At 46.9% G+C, this 21,492-nt stretch overlaps 3 protein-coding genes and 1 pseudogene across 4 annotated transcripts; all 4 read right to left on the bottom strand.

Annotated features, from left to right (window-relative positions):
- Nucleotides 1–940: 940 nt before the first annotated feature.
- On the bottom strand, nucleotides 941–2,914 carry LOC130376181 (complement C1q-like protein 3; annotated as a pseudogene).
- Nucleotides 2,915–3,543: 629 nt separating this feature from the next.
- Nucleotides 3,544–5,217, bottom strand: LOC130376182 (complement C1q-like protein 3). The gene is made up of 2 exons (XM_056583402.1): nucleotides 5,185–5,217; nucleotides 3,544–4,893 (listed from the first exon to the last, which is right to left on the bottom strand). The coding sequence occupies exons 1-2, from the start codon at nucleotides 5,215–5,217 to the stop codon at nucleotides 4,183–4,185; spliced, it is 744 nt and encodes a 247-aa protein (XP_056439377.1). The 3' UTR covers nucleotides 3,544–4,182.
- A 2,091-nt stretch (nucleotides 5,218–7,308) lies between these two features.
- On the bottom strand, nucleotides 7,309–8,263 carry LOC130375688 (complement C1q-like protein 3). The gene has a single exon (XM_056582732.1). It carries the CDS (start codon nucleotides 8,142–8,144, stop codon nucleotides 7,506–7,508), a length of 639 nt encoding a protein of 212 aa, XP_056438707.1. The 5' UTR covers nucleotides 8,145–8,263; the 3' UTR covers nucleotides 7,309–7,505.
- med30 (mediator complex subunit 30) lies at nucleotides 7,330–15,622 on the bottom strand. 2 transcript variants are annotated; one of them, XM_056582738.1, is made up of 4 exons: nucleotides 15,546–15,622; nucleotides 13,820–14,163; nucleotides 9,882–10,040; nucleotides 7,330–8,340 (listed from the first exon to the last, which is right to left on the bottom strand). In XM_056582738.1, exons 2-4 carry the CDS (start codon nucleotides 14,015–14,017, stop codon nucleotides 8,308–8,310), a joined length of 390 nt encoding a protein of 129 aa, XP_056438713.1. In that variant the 5' UTR covers nucleotides 14,018–14,163; nucleotides 15,546–15,622; the 3' UTR covers nucleotides 7,330–8,307. The 2 variants fall into 2 exon arrangements, with proteins under 2 accessions (XP_056438713.1, XP_056438712.1); XM_056582737.1 differs by lacking the exons at nucleotides 7,330–8,340; nucleotides 15,546–15,622 and having other exon boundaries at nucleotides 8,384–10,040; nucleotides 13,820–14,034.
- Between the last annotated feature and the right edge of the window lie 5,870 nt (nucleotides 15,623–21,492).

A 21,492-nucleotide genomic window follows, 5' to 3' on the forward strand; every position in this document is an offset into this window, starting at 1 on the left:
ATTGTAAAATTTCATTGGATTGCATTTACATTTAGGGCCTTTTGCAAATGCTTTTATCCAAAGCGACTTACAATAAATACACCTTATTAGCATTATGTACTGCATTTTGATATTATTTTGCCTGGGCAGGGCGAAGCCAGAGGAAACTTTGTTGGAGGCCCGTAGCGGTCCCGACGTGCAAATCGGTCGTCCGACCTGGGCTTAGGGGCAAAAGACTAATCTAACCATCTAGTGGCTGGTTCCCTCCAGATAGCTGGCGCTCATTACTCACAGTTTCATCTGGTAAAGCGAATGACTAGAGGCCTTGGGGCCGAAAAGATCTCAACCTATTCTCAAACTTTAAACGGGTAAGAGGCCCTGCTCGCAGGCTTGGAGCAGGGCGTGGAATAAGAGTGCCCAGTGGGCCACTGTGGGTAAGCCGGAACTGGCGCTGCGGGCTGAACCCTACGCAGGGTACTGGCGCCAGATGCCGAATGGCTCACCCACGTAGGGCTGAATAGTGTAGTGAGTGACCAAGGCTGGAGGTCTTGTGGAGGCTCCAGAGGAGTGGGACCAAGTCGCGCGTGCGGGCAGCGGGGCTCCGGCGGGAGACAAACACAACAATCCCTTTCTCCTCCATGTCGCAGTTCATGTACTTCAGGTGGTCAAATGCCAAATACCTTTCCCCGAATTCCTTCTTAACTATGGCTTAAGATACCCAACTATAGTCTCGTTTTGTGAAATACTAGAGACGTCGAAGAACTGACGTGTATTGCGCCATCACCCCCACAGCAGCCCAGATCGGTTATTCCAACTAAAAAAGGGATAAATATGCCGTTTTTTTGATGTTTTTCTTGTCTGTCCTTACGCATCATGTAAGCTCTAGTTTTTGCCTAACTTTGTACCCCTTTTTGAAATAATTCTAGTTCCTTTGACTTGCTATTCTCATCATGTCCTCATGGTTGAATGTGAATGATATGAATTTCATCTCAATCTGACTTTCTTCAAGGTCATTTAGCCACATTGAGTTCCGTTTTTGGGGGGTGTTTACCATATTTAAAAAAAATCTAGAGATGTTGTCCTATATTGATGTTTGATTTTCATTTTTTTCGTCAGTCAAATATTTCTTTGCCTCGTTAAGCTGTTTTAACATTAAGCCTTTTAGGATATCCCGTGTAAACTACTAGGAGTGCTCAGCTTAATATAAATACATTTTAGAGTGAACCAACACAGGTTACTGCCCAGTCATCTAGCGGTTTGTAGCCCCTCTCTCCCCTTCTATTTATCTTCAAAAAAACTCAAACCACACAGAAATAATGCTAAAGATTTTATTTTATTTGCATCAACGTTTTTTGTTACTTTTATACGACCAAAAGATATATTTTTGTCAACAAGAAAACGCTAATCCAGCCAGCCCCTCCTTTCAACCACCATCAACACTGGAAACTCAACCTCAAAACTCACTAAATGGCCGACGGGCTTTTTACAGAGGGAAGAGCAGGAAGCCGCTAAAGGTGTTGAAGCTGCTGTCATTGTCAAATAACTGGCGGTTGGCGTAGAGCAGGGTGTAGACGTTGTCTCCGACCTCCAGCTGCAGCACGGCGGCGTTGGTGGCACTGTCGAAAGCGTCGGCCGGCGATGTGTCCCAGGTGGACACCATCAGCTGGCCGTTCTTCATCAGTGACATCACCGAGTTGGTCGCTGTATCCAGATTGTTGAACATGGTGTATCTGAAGTAGTACATGCCGGACACCCGGGGGTTGAAGATGCCCGTGGCGGGTTGTAGCCGTTGCCCATGTTGGAGATGATCACCAGGTACTTGACCGGCATTCCAATGGGGACGGGGCCGATGGAGCGGCCCAGCGCGGCAGTGAAGGCCATCCGGGGCACAGCGGCCGATGTGCTCTCCTTCAGAGCCTGGAGCTGCTGGGCGAGCTCCTGGGTCAGCCTCTGCAGCTCCAAGATCTGGGCGCTATGGACCCCCAAGTCTCTGATGGCGGGCTTGCAGACGGCCAGGCTGGCATCGGGGGCCTGGTGGGGGTCCGTATCTTGGCACTGGCCGCTGGAGAAGATGAAGGCCGCAAGAGGAGGAACGTGCGCTCCATGGTTCTCTTCTGGACTTCCGTTTGGGCTTGAGGTGCTCCTTGGTCTGGCCTTGGTTTAGTTTGTCTTCAGGTGGATCTTGATTTGGTTTTGACTAGGTCTGGTGTGCTGCACCAGCTCTGGGGATAGTTCTGTTCTTCAAGCCCCAATGCAGCTCGTATTTATAGCTGCCCTTTGTTTAAAAATTAGAACATGAAGACAGCTGGTGAAGATATCCCACACACATTTCGAGTTCCTCTTACAGAGATGGCGTTACCTTAGACAATGGGCCAAATAGATTGTGAAACTGAGCACCACCGGTCACGGCCACAGGCTGATAACAACCAAATGTTGGGCGCCCAAGCCAGACCTACTGTAGCCGCTTGCCAGACTGTGCTTCCTATCGTACTTGAATAAATGGTCGACTCAAGTGAAAAGGATAGGGCAGTTTGGTAACCCCGACGTGATTCTCCAAAGACAACACCGAGGCCCAAGCGTTGGGATTCTCCCAACGCTTCAGCGTTGGGAGAATCAAGGTGACAGGACTTATTTTGAATGAAAATTATAGGTTTTTATACCATAAACTATAACTATATCGTACAAAACCCAAAAGTAAAGACTGGCGAGCGGGTAGAGAAGACCATAGAAAGCCGAGTAGAGGTACTCGTATGGAAGTATATCTGTCTCTTCGGATTTTGGAAAAAAAAGTCATTGAATTTTTAGCGCTGCTCAAAATTGTCTCAACCAATCGTCCTCCAAAAGACACGCATAAATAAATTAAAGTCTATTTTATTAAACATTGAGATAACTTATAACGGTCCCGACATGCAAATCGGTCGTCCGACCTGGGCATGGGGGCGAAAGACTAATCGAACCATCTAGTGTCTGGTTCCCTCCGGATAGCTGGCGCTCATTACTCGCAGTTTCATCTGGTAAAGCGAATGACTAGAGGCCTTGGGGCCGAAATGATCTCAACCTATTCTCAAACTTTAAACGGGTAAGAGGCCCTGCCCGCTTGCTTGGAGCAGGGAGTGGAATAAGAGTGCCCAGTGGGCCACTTTTGGTAAGCAGAACTGGCGCTGCGGGATGAACCATACGCCGTTTTAAGGCGCCCGATGCCGAAATGGCTCACCATGTCGGGCTGAATAGTGTAGTGAGTGACCCCAAGGCTGGAGGTCTTGTGGAGGCTCCAGAGGAGCGGGAACAAGTCGCGTGTGAGGCCGGTGGGCGGCGGGCAGCGGGGCTCTGGCGGGAGACAATCTCTGGCAACAATCCCTTTCTCCTCCATGTCGCAGTTCATGTACTTCAGGGAGTCAAAGCCAAAGTACCTTTCCCCCAATTCCTTCTCAACCATGGCTAAGATAACCCCAACTATAGTCTCGTTGTGGAAATACTAGAGACGTCGAAGAACCGACTTATTATGCGCCATAACACCAACAGCAGAACGGTTATCCAAATAAGAAAAAAGGGATAAATTAAGAGTTTTCATGTTTTTAAGCATCATTAAGCTCTACTTTTCGCCTAAATTTGACCCCTTTTGAAATATTTCTCAGTTCCTTTAGACTTGCTATTCTCATCATGTCCTCATGGTTAAATGTGAGAGATATGAATTTCATCTCAGTCTGACTTTCTTCAAGGTCATTTAGCCACATTGAGTTCCGTTTTTGGGGGGTGTTTACCATATTTAAAATAATCAAGAGATGTTGTCCTATATTGATGTTTGATTTTCCTTTTTTTCGTCAAAGTCAAATATTCCTTTGCCTCGTTAAGCTGTTTTAACATTAAGCCTTTTAGGATATCCCGAGTAACCTACTAGGAGTGCTCAGCTTAATATAAATACATTTTAGAGTGAACAAACACAGGTTACTGCCCAGTCATCTAACGGTTTGTAACCCCTCTCTCCCCTTCTATTTATCTTGAAAAAAAACTCAAACCACACAGAATTAATGTCAAACATTATAGATATTATTTTATTTGTATAAAGGCTTTTCGTTACTGTTGTACAGAGCCAAAATATATATTTTTGTCAACAAGAAAACGATAATCCAGCCAGCCCCTCCTTTCAACCACCATCACTCTGGAAAGTCAACCTCAAAACTCACTAAATGGCCGACGGGCCTTTTACAGAGGGAAGAGCAGGAAGCCGCTGAAGGTGTTGTAGTTGGCGACATCGTCATATATCTGGCGGTTGGCGTAGAGCAGGGTGTAGACGTCGTCTCCGGCCTCCAGCTGCAGCACGGCAGCGTTGCTGGCACTGTCGTTACTGTCATCCCCCGTTGTGTCCCAGGTGGACACCAGCCGCTGGCCGTTCTTCATCAGTGACATAAACGAGTTGGGCGTTGGACCCACATTGTTGTACATGGTGTATCTGAAGTAGTACATGCCGGACACCCGGGCGGTGAAGATGCCCGTGGTCGGGTTGTAGCCGTTGCCCATGTTGGAGATGATCATCTGGTACTTGACCGTGATGTCAATGGGGACGGGGCCGAGGGAGTGGCCCACCGCGGCGGTGAAGGCCATCCGGGGCACAGCGGCCAATGTGCTCTCCTTCAGAGCCATTAGCTGCTGGGCCTGCTCCTGGATCAGCCTCTGCAGCTCCAAGATCTGGGCGCTATGGACCCCTAAGTCTCTGATGTCGGACTTGCAGACGGCCAGGCTGGCATCGGGGTCCCTGGAGGGGTCCGTATCTTGGCACTGGCCGCTGGAGAAGATCCGCCAAGAGGAGGAACGTGCGCTCCATGGTTCTCTTCTGGACCTCCGTTTGGGCTTGAGGTGCTCCTTGGTCTGGCCTTGGTTTAGTTTGTCTTCAGGTGGATCTTGATTTGGTGTTGACTAGGTCTGGTGTGCTCCACCAGCTCTGGGGTTAGTTTGGATCTTCAAGCCCCAGCGCAGCTCGTATTTATAGCTACCCTTTGTTTAAACATGATAACATGAAGAGATTTCATGTTATCAAGTCTAGATTTCTAGTTGCACTTACAGAGATGGCGTGACCTTGGACAACGGGCCAAATAGATTGTGAAACTGAGCACCACCGGTCACGGCCACAGGCTGATAACAACCAAACGTTTGGCGCCCAAGCCAGACCTACTGTAGCCGCTAGCCAGACTGTGCTTCCTATCGTACTTGAATAAATGGTAAACTCAACTGAAGCCTCATCCTTGAAAAGATCAGGGCAGTTTGGTAACCCCGACGTGACAACACCGAGGCCCAGGCTGGTGGCCGAGCGCTATCAAACTCTCAGACAGGATGCCACTGATGAGGTGAGCAGAGCCTTTTAGAGTAAATATCGGCATAGTTAGAATCTAGAAGTATTAGGGGGGAGAGTTTGGAGCGGCAAAGCCCCAGCCGCGCGCTGAAGCGTTGGGAGAATCAAGGTGACAGGACTTATTTTGAATGAAAATGATAGGTATTTATACTATAAACTATAACTATATCGTACAAAACCCAAAAGTAAAGACTGGCGAGCGGGTAGAGAAGACCACAGAAAGCCGAGTCGAGGTACTCGTATGGAAGTAGATCTGTCTCTTCGGATTTTGGAAAAAAAAGTCATTGAATTTTTAGAGCTGCTCAAAATTGTCTCAACCAATCGTCCTCCAAAAGACACACATAAATAAATTAAAGTCTATTTTATTAAACATTGAGATAACTTACAACGGTCCCGACGTGCAAATCGGTCGTCCGACCTGGGCATAGGGGCGAAAGACTAATCGAACCATCTAGTGGCTGGTTCCCTCCAGATAGCTGGCGCTCATTACTCGCAGTTTCATCTGGTAAAGCGAATGACTAGAGGCTTTGGGGCCGAAACGATCTCAACCTATTCTCAAACTTTAAACGGGTAAGAGGCCCTGCTCACTGGCTTGGAGCAGGGCCTGGAATAAGAGTGCCCAGTGGGCCACTGTTGGTAAGCAGAACTGGCCCTGCGGGATGAACCATACGCCGGGTTAAGGCGCCCGATGCCGAAATGGCTCACCACGTCGGGCTGAATAGTGTAGTGAGTGACCCCAAGGCTGGAGGTCTTGTGGAGGCTCCAGAGGAGTGGGACCAAGTCGCGTGTGAGGCCAGTGGGCAGCGGGGCTCCGGCGGGAGAGAAACGCTGGCCACAATCCCTTTCTCCTCCATGTCGCAGTTCATGTACTTCAGGGAGTCAAAGCCAAAGTTCCTTTCCCCCAATTCCTTCCTAACCATGGCTAAGATAACCTCAACTACAGTCTTGTTGTGGAAATACTAGAGACGTCGAAGAACCGACGTGTTATGCGCCATAACACCAACAGCAGAACGGTTATCCAAATAACAAAGAAGTGTACAACACTTGCGTTACAGTGTGTGTATTCACACACGCACACACACACACACACACACGTGGCACTCGCACGGTCGTAACTCATTGTCTCATTGGCGGGCCAAATTCTCTAGTCGGGCAAGGCAGAGAAAGGGGACGTAGCTTGGCCCCTTATGACGACATATGGGGCCACATTCCAATCAACGCGTCTGAGCTTCCATTTTTTCAAAGGCGAGCAGGATACCTAGTGCTTGTTTTAGACCGAACGCAAGTTGTAGCCACTGGGGGACGATAGGCAGGCTAGGGGAACTCATATTGATGTTAGAAAACCTCATAAAGTGAGATTTGCATGCCATGGGACCTTTAAACTCTTGTTTACCCCAAAATATGACCCCATTTATATGAATCAGGACATTGCCTCACTTCCTTCATCCCTTTAATGATTTTATTTTGAATTTGAATCAACAACATAGCATCGCCTTATATTCCTCTAATGACTGGATAAATTATGAGTTTTCATGTTTTTATTGTCTGTCATTAAGCATCATTAAGCTCTACTTTTCGCCTAAATTTGACCCCTTTTGAAATATTTCTCAGTTCCTTTACACTTGCTATTCTCATCATGTCTTCATGGTTAAAAGTGAATGATATGAATTTCTTCTCAATCTGACTTTCTTCAAGGTCATTTAGCCACATTGAGTTCCCTTTTTTGGGGGTGTTTAGCATATTTAAAAAAAATCAAGAGACGTTGTCCTATATAGATGTTGGATTTTCATTTTTTTCGTCAAAGTCAAATATTTCTTTGCCTCGTTAAGCTGTTTTAACATTAAGCCTGTTAGGATATCCCGAGTAACCTACTAGGAGTGCTCAGCTTAATATAAATACATTTTAGAGTGAACAAACACAGGTTACTGCCCAGTCATCTAGCGGTTTGTAGCCCCTCTCTCCCCTTCTATTTATCTTCAAAAAAACTCAAACCACACAGAATTAATGTCAAACATTATAGATTTTATTTTAGTTGCATAAAAGTTTTTCGTTACTTTTATAAAGAGCCAAAATATATATTTTTGTCAACAAGAAAACGCTAATCCAGCCAGCCCCTCCTTTCAACCACCATCACACTGGAAAATCAACCTCAAAACTCACTAAATGGCCGACGGGCCTTTTACAGAGGGAAGAGCAGGAAGCCGCTAAAGGTGTTGAGGTGCCTGCTATCGTCATGTAACTCGCGGTAGGCGTAGAGCTTGGTGTAGACGTTGTCTCCGACCTCCAGCTGCAGCACGGCGGCGTTGGTGGCACTGTCGTTACTGTCATCCCCCGCTGTGTCCCAGGTGGACACCAGCCGCTGGCCGTTCTTCATCAGTGACATCCCCGAGTTGGCCACTGGACTGTTAAGGTTGTTGTACATGGTGTATCTGAAGTAGTACATGCCGGACACCCGGGCGGTGAAGTTGCCCGTGGCCGGGTTGTAGCCGTTGCCCATGTTGGAGATGATCACCTGGTACTTGACCGTGATGTCAATGGGGACGGGGTCGAGGGAGGGGCCCAGCGCGGCAGTGAAGGCCATCCGGGGCACAGCGGCCGATGTGCTCTCCTTCAGAGCCTTGAGCTGCTGGGCCTGCTCCTGGATCAGCCTCTGCAGCTCCAAGGTCTGGGCGCTATAGACCCCTAAGTCTCTAATGAGGCTGCAGATGTCGGACTTGCAGACGGCCAGGCTGGCATCGGGGTCCCTGGAGGGGTCCGTATCTCGGCACTGGCCGCTGGAGAAGATGAAGGCCGCCAAGAGGAGGAACGTGCGCTCCATGGTTCTCTTCTGGACTTCTGTTTGGGCTTGAGGTGCTCCTTGGTCTGGCCTTGGTTTAGTTTGTCTTCAGGTGGATCTTGATTTGGTGTTGACCATGTCTGCTGTGCTCCACCAGCTTGATCTTAAAGCCCCAATGCAGCTCGTATTTATAGCTGCCCTTTGTTTAATCATTATAACATGAAGAGAGCTGGTGCACCTGTGAAGATATCCCACACACATTTCTAGTTGCACTTACAGAGATGGCGTGACCTTGGACTACGGGCCAAATAGATTGTGAAACTGAGCAACACCTGTCACGGCCACAGGCTGATAACAACCAAACGTTGGGCGCCCAAGCCAATGCATTTTCACAAATTCAAAGTCCATCATTCAACGTAAAAACATTCAATATGCAAAATTCAGTTGCAAAATTCAATGTATAAAATTCAACAGAAATATTTTCAATGTCCCCAAATTCAGCTGCAAAATTCAATGTATGAAATTCAGCTCCGTGAACGGTTGAAAGGTAAAATTGCAATTTAGAAAGTATATTGGTGAAAGGTTTCTAACCTGTCTTAATGGACATGGAACAATTTAAAAAAGCATCCATTGATGATATAGCGTGTGAGTTTTTTTATGAAGGGTATTGTATATAATATAGCCTGTGAGTTATTGAATGAAGTGTATTGTATATGATATAGCCTGTGACGTATTGAATGAAGTGTATTGTATATGATATAACCTGTGACTTATTAAATGAAGTGTATTGTATATGATACAACCTGTGACTTATTAAATGAAGTGTATTGTATATGATACAACCTGTGACTTATTGCATGAGGTGTATTGTACAAATGTGTGAATTTGCTCTACAGTATGGTTTCTGACGTTACCGTGTGACCGTTGTGACCGGAAGATCACACGAGTGCTAAAGAAGCAATGATGTTGTACCAGAGACGCAGTCGTTTATTCATTATATCATCCGGTGCACACAGCTTTCGGCCGTGGTCTATAAGATATTCTAGAACACTCCGGGAGCTCCGGCGGGAGACCTTGAGCTCTATATCTAAATCAGAGAATCAATACACGGGTCTTATTTTGCAATCGCACGCAATCGCAAAATCCGCGACCAACCCGCAATGTTCAGGCGTCCAACCCGACCAGCACCCGTGTCCGACATAGTACATTATTTTTCCGAACGCTGATTGGCTGTTATGTTACGACCCTCACTGAGTGAACGCTGATTGGCTGTTATGTTACGACCCTCACTGAGTGAACGCTGATTGGCTGTTATGGTACGTCCCTCACTGAGTGAACGCTGATTGGCTGTTGTGTTACGACCCTCACTGAGTGAACGCTGATTGGCTGTAATGTTACGTCCCTCACGGAGTGAACGTTGATTGGCATTGTGGGAGTTGTCGTCTTCAATCCGCAAGCGCCAAAAAGCCACTGTCTGCCTTTTCTCGGTGAAGAAGGCACAAAATTTGAAATCTAAATATATGACCCACTTTTCAATACAGATTCGTGTCTCCAAAGGGGAAATTTCCTTTAAAGACCAGGGGCCGAACATCCCATAATCCCCACTATTTCACATCACAATCATACAACCCAAAACCCGATCCATCTCACTGAAGAGGATAGGTGGAAAAGTGATAATTAGTGATAGTTATTTGGATCATTTGGAGAATGACGCTACTGCCCCCCGGGGCCAAAGCGTTTGAGCTCGGCCCCGCAGGGCCCCCCCCCGGGGGGCCTCACCTCTGGGGGCGTGGCGTCCATGCCGGCGCAGTTCTCGTTGCACTTGTCGTAGACCAGCCGCAGCTTGCGGAACAGCACCGACAGCATGCGCAGGTGCTCCTGCAGCTTGCCCAGCCGGTCCTGGTGGGTGTTGGGGTGGTAGGTCACCCCGTTGGGCAGCTGGGGGGTCAGAGGTCACAGGGGGAGGGGGGGGGGGGGGAGGGAGGAGAGATGGGTTGTGAGTGAGTAGAATGACAACTTTTTTTTTAATGACCAACACTATTATTTTATTGGACTGTATTCGTATCGCGCTTTTCTAAATGGTGGCTCTTTATAATATTGCGCAACATTCACCCGTTGATGCACACATTCACACGCCGACGGCGGAGTGGGCTAAGCAAGGCGACAGCCAGCTCGTCGGGAGCAGTGAGGGCGAGGTGTCTCGCTCAGGGGACTCCTCGACACCTCCTCGGAAGGGGCCGGGGATTGAACTAGCGACCTCCCGGTAACCGGTCACTGAGCCACATGCCGCCCTGTTGTTTCATTGTTGTAATACTAGGACAGCGCTCCCAGTCTGAGGCCCCTGGGATCGCATGGCCTGTTTCGATTGAATCGGGTGCAACAGGTGAACCACCCACTGGGGAGTAGGGAGGGACGGGGAGATGTGTGTGTGTGTAAGTGTGTGTGTGTGTGTGTGTGTGTGTGTGTGTGTGTGTGTGTGTGTGTGTGTGTGTGTGTGTGTGTGTGTGTGTGTGTGTGTGTGTGTGTGTGTGTGTGTGTGTGTTTGAGTGCGAGAGAGAGAGAGAGAGAGCGAGAGAACCGAGATTCAGATTTTGTGAAATAAACAAGAGACAGACAGACAGACAGTCCGTCAGTCAGACAGACAGACACACAAGCAGGAAGAGAGCGAGACAACATGTGAGATAATGTGTGAGGGAGATAGGGGGGCCGTGCGGCGGAGGGGGGAGACGGGGAGACGGGGGGAGGCAGAGAGAGACAGAGAACCAGGGGAGGGAGGACAGTGATAAATTGAGAAAGAGGGGGGGGAGAGAGATACGACGGCCCAGATAAGAGAGGGAGGGGAGGGCAGGGAGCGAGACGGGGGGCTGACGGTACCCAAAGTGTTTTCACGAGCAGAGAGAGCGCGACTCGTCTTCAAACACAGCCGGCACAACATGGCTGCTGGTGCACGCTGGGGCCCAGATGCGCTGGTTTTGTCGAAAACGTATTCTCGCACTCCCCCAACTCCCCCAACTCTCCCTCTCTCGCTGTGATTTATCGGAAGACACTGAAGACTCCTCTCTGGCTCTGAGGGATGCTACAGTTAAGCCCGGCACAACCCCCGGCTGAGGGCACAGCATCAGGGCTGACCCGCTCCTCCGCGGTGGAGAACTCCGAGCTGCTATCAGCCGTGTTTCTGTTGCTTATGATTAAGTGGTGTTTTGATTGGGTCTCCGACTCTCCGTGGTTCAACCTCCGGCGTCTCGGATCAAGCTTTCAGCAAAAGTGCACGCTGAGAACCGCGAGACTCAATCCAAGACACACTTGAATCAAACGGCAAAGTGGCGGTGCAGAAATATCTGCAGATTGGAGCTTTAATAATCACCATAACACCAACTAACTATTCATACTGTGGATACACATGAGTTTGGTTCTGATTAATAAACGCGTGAGTTTGAGTCCAGTAACACAGACAAGAGAACTGAAAAACAATATATAATACACAATATTTAGTGTATATACACCAAATACACACAATATGCACGCAGAGACCATCCAATGTCTCTGCTTCTGTATGCTCAGACCTTCTCTCCCCCTCACCCTTGACCTACAACAACAACGACGATGACAATAGCGTGTCACTCGTCACTTGTTATCACGGGCGGATCCTAACAAAGAAGTGATGGTGAACTGTGCACAAGTCTAACCACCGTCCAATCAGAGGGGTGTTTCAAATGGCGTCATCTTCTCAGAGGTAGTCTCAGGGACGCAGCAGCGTACATCTGATACCCATGACCCACACACGCATTGTAGCCCGGTGAGCAACCGAAGACAACCCGGTCGGATTATGAGTGAATGGTAGAGTAATGTAATGCTTGTTTCTTCAAGCCAAGAAAGAGGGAAAAACGGCGGGGCTGACTTTGTTACTCGAATCCATTCAGATACTGTTTGCGCCTTGTTTGGCGGTTTCAGGTCCATTGTCTGCAGACAACGAGAACAGTGCGTGTATTGTATCAGAGGAATCAGGATGGGCACACCTTATGTAGCATTTGTCAGTAAGAAGCTGCTTTTACCCAAAGCGGCCTCCGGGGACGTATACATACAGGTCCTTAAGGTGTAGGTAGGGATTAGGGAAGTCTTGTATTTGGGGGGCCAAAAGGTCAAAACCCTGCCCTCATACTAACAATTCTCGAAATCCGATTAAAACAGAGGTCTCTCTTTAGCGCTCTGGTTAACTGGCAGCATTCTAAACGTAAAACGAGGATTCTGAAATCTGTGGTGGTCGGAGCTTCAGTGGCGTATCAGACGAATGTTGGGCGGGATATGACGAAATATGGGGGCAGAGTGGTGCTTTCCTTCATGGCATGTATAGGAGTTCACTGCGCATTGCTTTGGATAAAAGCGTGTGATATATATACGAATAAAACTCACTAAATAGTAAATAATGCGTTTTAACAAGGAATTTTCCTGGAATCGGTTAATAGATGTGAAATGGGAATTATGGATTATACACTCAACTTAGTTTGATAGAGTCTAGCTATAAACAGTGGCTCATTTCATCGCCTAATGGTTTTCTAGGAACATCAATCTGACATTAGAGCATTATTATCGGTATTGATTCCGCTGAGTGAAGTCGACTACCGAGTTCGGCGGTAAAGTCGAACCAGGGCCTCACAAACACATGACGTTACCCACAGCGAAAGGCCTAAGGCGCTACGGCTGTTGGAAGACAAAGGGACGCAGGTTCGAGTCCCTGGTTGGCAAACTCGGTGGAGGGGGGGGGGACGGGTACACAAAGTTCTTGGCCTTTATCAGAGCGAGCCTGCCTCTTGGCCACTCTTGGTTACAGCAGAGAGGAAACCATGACGACTAGCAAAGACAAAGCTGCTGGCGTGGTAACAAATACAGGCAGACATCAACCCTGGTTTTTGCAGGATAGCCTCGCGCAGGGGTCACCAACCTTTTTGAACCTGAGCGCTACTTCATGGGTACCGAGTCATACGAAGGGCACCGAGTTTGATACACTCTTCTGAAATAACAAATTTGCTCAGTTTGCCTTTAGTTATATATTATTATTAATGTTTAATGATAATCATCTATATGCGAAGACACTGATCGTGTTAATGATTTCTCACAATAATTATCAACAATGACTTAAAAAAGGAGGGAAAGAGTTGTTCCAGAATGAGTTGTGCTGTGTCTAGAACAGGCCTGCGGGCGCCTCACGTGGTGATAGCGGGCGACCTGGTGCCCGCGGGCGCGGTGTGGGTGACCCCTGGCCCAGCGGTTAGGGAGGATGTTTGACTCACAGACGAGAGGTTCTAGGAGGTAAATCCCCGATGTCTACCTGTAGGCTAACCCTACCTGCCCCCCTCTTGTGACACAGGAAGGTTAATTCACCGCAAGTCGCATCGGATGATGATCGGATGATGATGATAAATGGACTGCATTCACACAGCGCTTTTCTAAGCAGTGTCACTCAAAGCCCATTCTCACACACACATTCACACAACCATTCACACACCGACGGCGGCCTCATCCACGCAGGGCGACAACCCGCTCGCCAGGAGCAGCCAGGGCGAGGCGTCTCGCTCAGGGACGCCTCGCCACTCGAGCTCAGGAGGAGCCGGGGGATCGAACCGGCGACCTTCCGGTGACCAGCCGACCACCCGCTCTACCTCCTGGGCCGCTGTGTCGTGTGGGGGGGGGGGGGGGGGGGGTCTCCGTCCCGTCGTCACCTGCATGTTCCTCAGCAGCTGGAAGATCTCCATGGTCCGGAGCACGATGTCCTGCACCGTCTCCTGGCCGATGCGACACAGGGAGGCCGTGTTCACGTCCCGCCCCGCCTGCTGCTGCTGCTGCTGCTGCTGCTGCTGCTGCTGCTGCTGCTGCTGCTGGGCGGCGAACACAGCCGTGACTAGCGGCGGCGTCGTCATGGGAACCGCGGCGTCGACTCGAGACACCGGAGGGGGGGGGGGGTTGGGGGGCAGGGTTTGGGGGGCGGGGCCGTGGAGAACCGGGCGGAGAGAGATGTGCAGCGACGGAGCCCCGCTTACATACCTGCTGCAGGGACCTGGGGGGGCTGCAGAGGGGGGGAGGAGGAAGAGGAGGAGGAGGAGGAGGAGGAGGAGGAGGAGGAGGAGGAGGAGGAAGAGGAGGAGGAAGAGGGGGAGGAGGAGGAGGTAGAGGAGGAGGAGGAAGAGGAGGAGGAGGTAGAGGAGGAGGAGGAGGAGGAGGAGGAGGAGGAGGAGGAGGAGGAGGAGGAGGAGGAGGGAGAGGAGGAGGAAGAGGAGGAGGAGGAGGAGGAGGAGGAGGAGGAGGGGAGGAGTAGGTATAGGAGGGAGAGGAGGAGGAGGAGGTGGAGGAGGAGGAGGAGGTGGAGGAAGAGGAGGAGGAGGAGGAGGAGGAGGAGGAGGAAGAGGGGGAGGAGGAGGAGGTAGAGGAGGAGGAGGAGGAGGAGGGAGAGGAGGAGGAAGAGGAGGAGGAGGTAGAGGAGGAGGAGGAGGAGGAGGAGGAGGAGGAGGGGAGGAGTAGGTATAGGAGGGAGAGGAGGCGGAGGAGGTGGAGGAAGAGGAGGAGGAGGAGGAGGGGGGGGAGGAAGAGGAGGAGGTATAGGAGGAGGAGGAGGGGGGGAGGAGTAGGTATAGGAGGACGAGGAGGAGGAAGAGGAGGGGAGGAGTAGGTATAGGAGGGAGAGGAGGACGAGGAGGAGGCGGAGGACAAGGAGAAGGACGAGGACGAAGACGACGACGTGGAGGAGGAGGGAGAGGAGGAGGGAGAGGAGGAGGAAGAGGGGGAGGAGGAGGAGGAGGTAGAGGAGGAGGACGACGAGGACGACGACGTGGAGGAGGAGGTGGAGGAGGGGGAGGAACAAGCAGAGAGGGTGTTAGGTACAGGCCACTTTGTATACCTGTTCAAACAGTTGTTGGGAGAAGTTACAAGTTTGGTTTTATTGTCCACTACAGTGAATACAGATACTTATAACCTATAAAGTAGCATGTGTAATCAGGGTACGGGCATCCTGCTCAAAGAAGACAAGTTCTTACAGCTGGTCATAATTAGATACTTCAGTGATTAACAAACTCGGGCTAGTGGTAATGACAATAATAAAGCAGCAAGGGAACTGGAGAGTAGAAATCCTTAAAAAGGGTGTTGCATGTTATAAGCATCAATAATGTACAGTAATAAACTCATTTTAATGAAGAGCTGCGGGAAGTAATGTTAGGTTTGGAGTTTAATAAAACATGTGGAGGATAGGACTGGTTACCGGGCCCAGATGGAGACTGGTACGGTGCAATAAACCAGACACAAGCTGGAGTCAAGTGGTTGTCAATGCAGCCCCGCACGACACTTTACAGCCCAGTTATAGTGTCGTAACTCATTGCCGAGGCGGGAAACATCACATTTAACCTTGCGTGGATGGTACAAGTTTATAATTACACAAAGAACGATGAATAATGTTACCTTTGGTGATTAATTTATCAGCTTTGTTGACATATGTCAAATCCCCCTTGCTCTGCTACTATAGACGTCAGCTGCTCGAAGTATCGCGAGAGACCTTCCGCCCTCCCTCTCCCTAGACACGTTTACACTTTACCGTAATTAGTGGAGTTGATCCGCCTCTTAAAATGGTTTAGATGGTTTTCTTTTTTCTTAAATCCCGCTAGGTATGAGAGTTTACTTTTGTGCTCAGATAAAACATAGCCCATGTATGATATAAAAAAAATGAATAGAGAATGACTGAAATATAACTTTGAAAAATAAATTACAACATTACGGTAATGCACACATCACTGATAAAGCAATGAAGCAGCGTCCTCTGCTGGACAACATTTGAATAGCACAATGGTGACAAGGGTTTTGGCATGGTAATGGTATTGTGCAATATTTATTCATAACGTCAAAATACAACACTCTGAATAAGAATAATAAGTCTAAGTTAGATCAAACTGGTAGTCCATATGTTTCATTTAAGACCGTTCCCGTTCAGGATTGTATTATTTTTTTTCATACGCGGTGGGCCAGCGGGGGGACAAACCGCCTCCCCTGGCCCCCATGTGGCTATGCCCCTGGTGTCAGTCTTCCAAGATTAGATAGATAAATATAAATATCTCATTGTTTAAGAAATCTCGGTATAAAACGATGGCTTTTAATCAGGGACGCGGGAAGTGGGGGTGCTTAGGGGGTGCTTAGGGTGCTGCAGCACCCCCCCCCCCTGCAGCTGCAGCGGCCCCTGGCTGTAACTGCAAGTTAGAAAGTTTTCTGAAAAAATCAATTCATTTTTTTTTGGGGTAATTTTATCATACAACATGATTTTTCATCAAATGTTTGACATCCACCCTTTTTATGATATTTATCATATTATCATTTCATTTTATTTAGAACATTGTCTGTGTAGGCTGACGTAGGCTATGACGCAGAACGCCAAACTTTCCATAGCTGAATATGGTACTATGCTGATTTTACATAAACATGTTGGTGTTCAACATCTGCTGTAGTGAACATTCTAAAACTGGTGTAAAATGTTGCTGCCATATTAATAGACACGTTGAATGTTATCGTTTTGATTCTGGAATCCCGCACGTAAACTGGTTGGCAAAAAAAGAGCAAAGACGGACGGTTCACTTGACGGAGAAACCGTCACTTTCCTCATATCAGACAACTCGCAACTCTGGATGAAAATGAAGGCTTTCTTTTATCGTCATTTTCCTTTGTAAACCTTTAGAAATAACCTCCTGTATCCTTGTTATAACGCTGTGTAAAATCCCGGACCGCAACAGCTTGTCGGCATGTTGTTAGTGTGTGAAATTCAGCACAGTATCAGCCGAGTTTACTCTAATTTCCACATTGTTTACTTGCTAACGTTTGTAAATAACAGTGGCTAGTTGGCAGAACTCTTTTTACACACCAGTAGGCCTAGTGTTTATCAAGAGCGGAGCCCTGCATGTGACGTCACCCGTCATCTGGGGGTGTTCCACGAACGGAGGTTTAACAAACACTGAGTTAACGCTGAACTCTAGGTTGATTGACCCTGTGCCGACCAACCCAGAGTTTTCGGTTCCACAGCAGCGGTTATGCATTAGTTCAATCAACTCGGGGTTGGTTAACACAGGGTGGTGCGCATCCATGACAAACCTAAAAAGACGTGATGTATGGATCATGGAAACCCTGATCGAAATGGGGAAACGGGCCGCTTATTTCAATGAAATGGAACTTCAGGTTCTCCTGGAGAGCTATGACGAGGACAAGCACATTATCACAAGAAAAGGAAGCGCTAAAGCCTCTGCAACCCGGAGAACCAAAGCGAGGCAGCGGATCGCTGACCGCGTTAATGCGTTAGTTACACGTCAAAAGCATGATCCTTAATATTTGAGCCATGAATATATAAATATCCCAGTTAAGCATTCTTAAAGATCCTACCAAATAACCCCTTTCTTCTAAAAAAAATATGTAGGCCTACTCCGATGGCTTCCAAGCGGGAAAAGGCCGACAGTCGGCAGACTGGATCTGGCCCTCAAATTGTCTTGACCCCGGTGGAGGAGCTGTTAATAAACATAAATTAAGGGCGCCCTGGCATGGAGGGGTACCTCCTCAGAGAGTCAGGGGCCATACCCCACTGGTTGAATGTAGGTTTTTGTGTTTTCTTGTAGGCCTATTTTAGATTTTTGCAAAATACATTTGGAATAGTATGCGCTGTGGTAACACAGCGCATACTATTCCAAATGTTTATTTTTTTGGTAACTGGGTAGAAAACCTGAAAGTGACAATTCATCAACTTCACAGATCAAGATGGGTGCTTGTGATGAAGCCGCCGGCTACGGTCGAACATTCTCCAGTGGATGCAAGTGCGTTAGGACTATTTTATAATTTATGTTGTAAGTGCCTCTCGGCATAGTAGGCCCACCAGACAATATTGCTCTTTGTATGTTAGGAGGCCGATACAAATCTTGGATGGGTCATCTGAAAGGACTGAGATGTGCTCAGCATCTCCAACATTATAGCCTAGATAAAACTACCATTTGCAAAAAACGGAGGGCTACGCAAATAGTCTGGAGTGAACTGAGGCCAGGTCCTCGATTGGTAGTGTTGGCTATGTAAGGCTATTTAAATATATTAAAGATTTGCGCGAGAATCTATATCTCTCCACTCCAGCAAAAAGTCATCCGATATGCCAAGATGTCGAGCCGTGGTCTTATCAATCTTAATCAATATCAGCAGTTCTCTCATCAAAATAGCATTCCATTGTGAACACATGAAATCTGCAGTGAACGCGGGTTTAAATACCCAAAACCGGGTTATGTTTCAAACTTAACCTGCGCAAAACCTGCTCCGACCAGATTTGATTCAGAGCATATGTTTCTATAGCAACTAAGGCCCCATCCACACGAAGCCGAAACAGGTGAAACCGTTACGGTTTCGATCTATCCGGTTTCGCAGTATCTCCGTAAAGACGAAGCCAAGCGAAACCGGGTAGATCTGTAGAAACGCTGTAGTACACATTCCAGGCCCATAAGGGGCGCTGCTTCTGCTACAGAAATCCTTGTTGTTGTGAGTTCTGAGACTCTGCGGGCTTAACAGTCATTGGCTAGAGGGTCGAGGGGTGGGGCGATGACGTCATGGTTTACGGTTTCAGTCGGTTTCAGGCGTCCACATGAATCCAAAACGAAACCGGGTAGATTTGAAACCACCTCCGAGGGTGGTTTCAGAAGTTTGCGGTTTCGGTCAGCGGATTCGCCAGCTTCGTGTGGACGGAAGGCCGAACCGTACAAGACCTTTGCGGTTTCGCCATGAAATCGGCTTCGTGTGGACAGGGCCTAACATACCGTGATCCTTTTGGAACGGAAAACCTAGGGTTATCGCAAACCCTGGGTTAACTTACCCGGATATGTGATAAAACCGGCTTTGTGGAACACCCCACTGGTCTCTGTAAACAATGGATGTTGCTTAGCATTTATTATGACGTCATTATATAGACTCTCTCTTAGCAGCCCCCCCTCGGACTGACTTCCCGCGTCCCTGGGGCCGGTTGCACCAACTGGGCGTAACTAAGCCTGGTCGTAACTGCTAAGTAGGTCACAGTGTTGTTTATCATTGGTCGTAAAAAAAAACATAAGGGGTAACAATGTTGTTTTTTATTGGTCGTCCTGAAAAAAAACATAAGGGGTAACACTGTTGTTTATCATTGGTCGTCATGAAAAAAACATAAGGGGTAACACTGTCGTTTTTTATTGGTCCTCATGAAAAAAAACATAAGGGGTAACACTGTCGTTTTTTATCCGTCGTCATGAGAAAAAACATAAGGGGTAACACTGTCGTTTTTTATCGGTCGTCATGAAAAAAAACATGAGGGGTAACACTGTTGTTTTTTATCGGTCGTCATGAAAATAAACATAAGGGGTAACACTGTTGTTTTTTATTGGTTTTCATGAAAAAAAACATAAGGGGTAACACTGTCGTTTTTTATTGGTCGTCATGAAAAAAAACATAAGGGGTAACACTGTCCTTTTTTATTGGTCGTCATGAGAAAAAACATAAGGGGTAACACTGTCGTTTTTAATCGGTCGTCATGAAAAAAAACATGAGGGGTAACACTGTCGTTTTTTATTGGTCCTCATGAAAAAAAACATGAGGGGTAAAACTGTCGTTTTTTATTGGTCCTCATGTAAAAAAACATAAGGGTTAACACTGTCGTTTTTTATTGGTCGTCATGAAAAAAACATAAGGGGTAACACTGTCCTTTTTTATTGGTCGTCATGAGAAAAAACATAAGGGGTAACACTGACGTTTTTTATCGGTCGTCATAAAAAAAACATAAGGGGTAACACTGTCGTTTTTAATCGGTCGTCATGAAAAAAAACATGAGGGGTAACGCTGTTGTTTTTTATCGGTCGTCATGAAAAAAAACATAAGGGGTAACACTGTCGTTTTTTATTGGTCGTCATGAAAAAAACCATAAGGGGTAACACTGTCATTTTTTAATCGGTCGTCATGAAAAAAAACATGAGGGGTAACACTGTTGTTTTTTATTTGTCGTCATGAAAAAAAACATAAGGGGTAACACTGTCGTTTTTTATTGGTCGTCATGAAAAAAACCATAAGGGGTAACACTGTCATTTTTTATTGGTCCTCAAGAAAAAAAACATAGGAGGTAACACTGTCGTTTTTTATTGGTCGTCATGAAAAAAAACATAAGGAGTAACACTGTTGTTTTTTATTGGTCCTCATGAAAAAAACCATTAGGGGTAACACTGTTGTTTTTTATTGGTCGTCATTAAAAAAAACATAAGGTGTAACACTGTTGTTTATTATTGGTTGTAATGAAAAAAAACATAAGGGGTATCGCTGTTGTTTTTTATCGGTCGTCATGAAAATAAACATAAGGGGTAACACTGTTGTTTTTTATTGGTTTTCATGAAAAAAAACATAAGGGGTAACACTGTCGTTTTTTATTGGTCGTGATGAAAAAAAACATAAGGGGTAACACTGTCCTTTTTTATTGGTCGTCATGAGAAAAAACATAAGGGGTAACACTGACGTTTTTTATCGGTCGTCATAAAAAAAACATAAGGGGTAACACTGTCGTTTTTAATCGGTCGTCATGAAAAAAAACATGAGGGGTAACACTGTCGTTTTTTATTGGTCCTCATGAAAAAAAACATGAGGGGTAAAACTGTCGTTTTTTATTGGTCCTCATGTAAAAAAACATAAGGGGTAACACTGTCGTTTTTTATTGGTCGTCATGAAAAAAACATAAGGGGTAACACTGACGTTTTTTATCGGTCGTCATAAAGAAAACATAAGGGGTAACACTGTCGTTTTTAATCGGTCGTCATGAAAAAAAACATGAGGGGTAACGCTGTTGTTTTTTATCGGTCGTCATGAAAAAAAACATAAGGGGTAACACTGTCGTTTTTTATTGGTCGTCATGAAAAAAACCATAAGGGGTAACACTGTTGTTTTTTATTGGTCGTCCTGAAAAAAAACATAAGGGGTAACACTGTCGTTTTTTATCGGTCGTCATGAGAAAAAACATAAGGGGTAACACTGTCCTTTTTTATTGGTCCTCATGAAAAAAAACATAAGGGAAATAATAGAAATACACACATAATAATAATTCTTTATTTCAGACCCAGGAGGATTTACATCAACACAGACAAAATAAACAAACATACATTTTAATGTCATTTATATCATCTTTATTGATGATTGATTAATATGTTTTGTCTTCGCCTCCGTGGTGCAGTGGAGTGCACTCTGCCTAACCCCCTGGAGACCGGGGTTCAAGTCCGGTTGATGTCTTCTGTTGAAATGTCGAAATTCATCAAATAAAACATAGGGGCTAACACTGTTGTTATTTTATTGGTCGTCATGAAAAAAAACATAAGGGGTAACACTGTCGTTTTTTATTGGT

The sequence above is a fragment of the Gadus chalcogrammus genome, chromosome 22 (genome assembly GCF_026213295.1).
Source record: "Gadus chalcogrammus isolate NIFS_2021 chromosome 22, NIFS_Gcha_1.0, whole genome shotgun sequence".
Classification (NCBI taxonomy): domain Eukaryota; kingdom Metazoa; phylum Chordata; class Actinopteri; order Gadiformes; family Gadidae; genus Gadus; species Gadus chalcogrammus.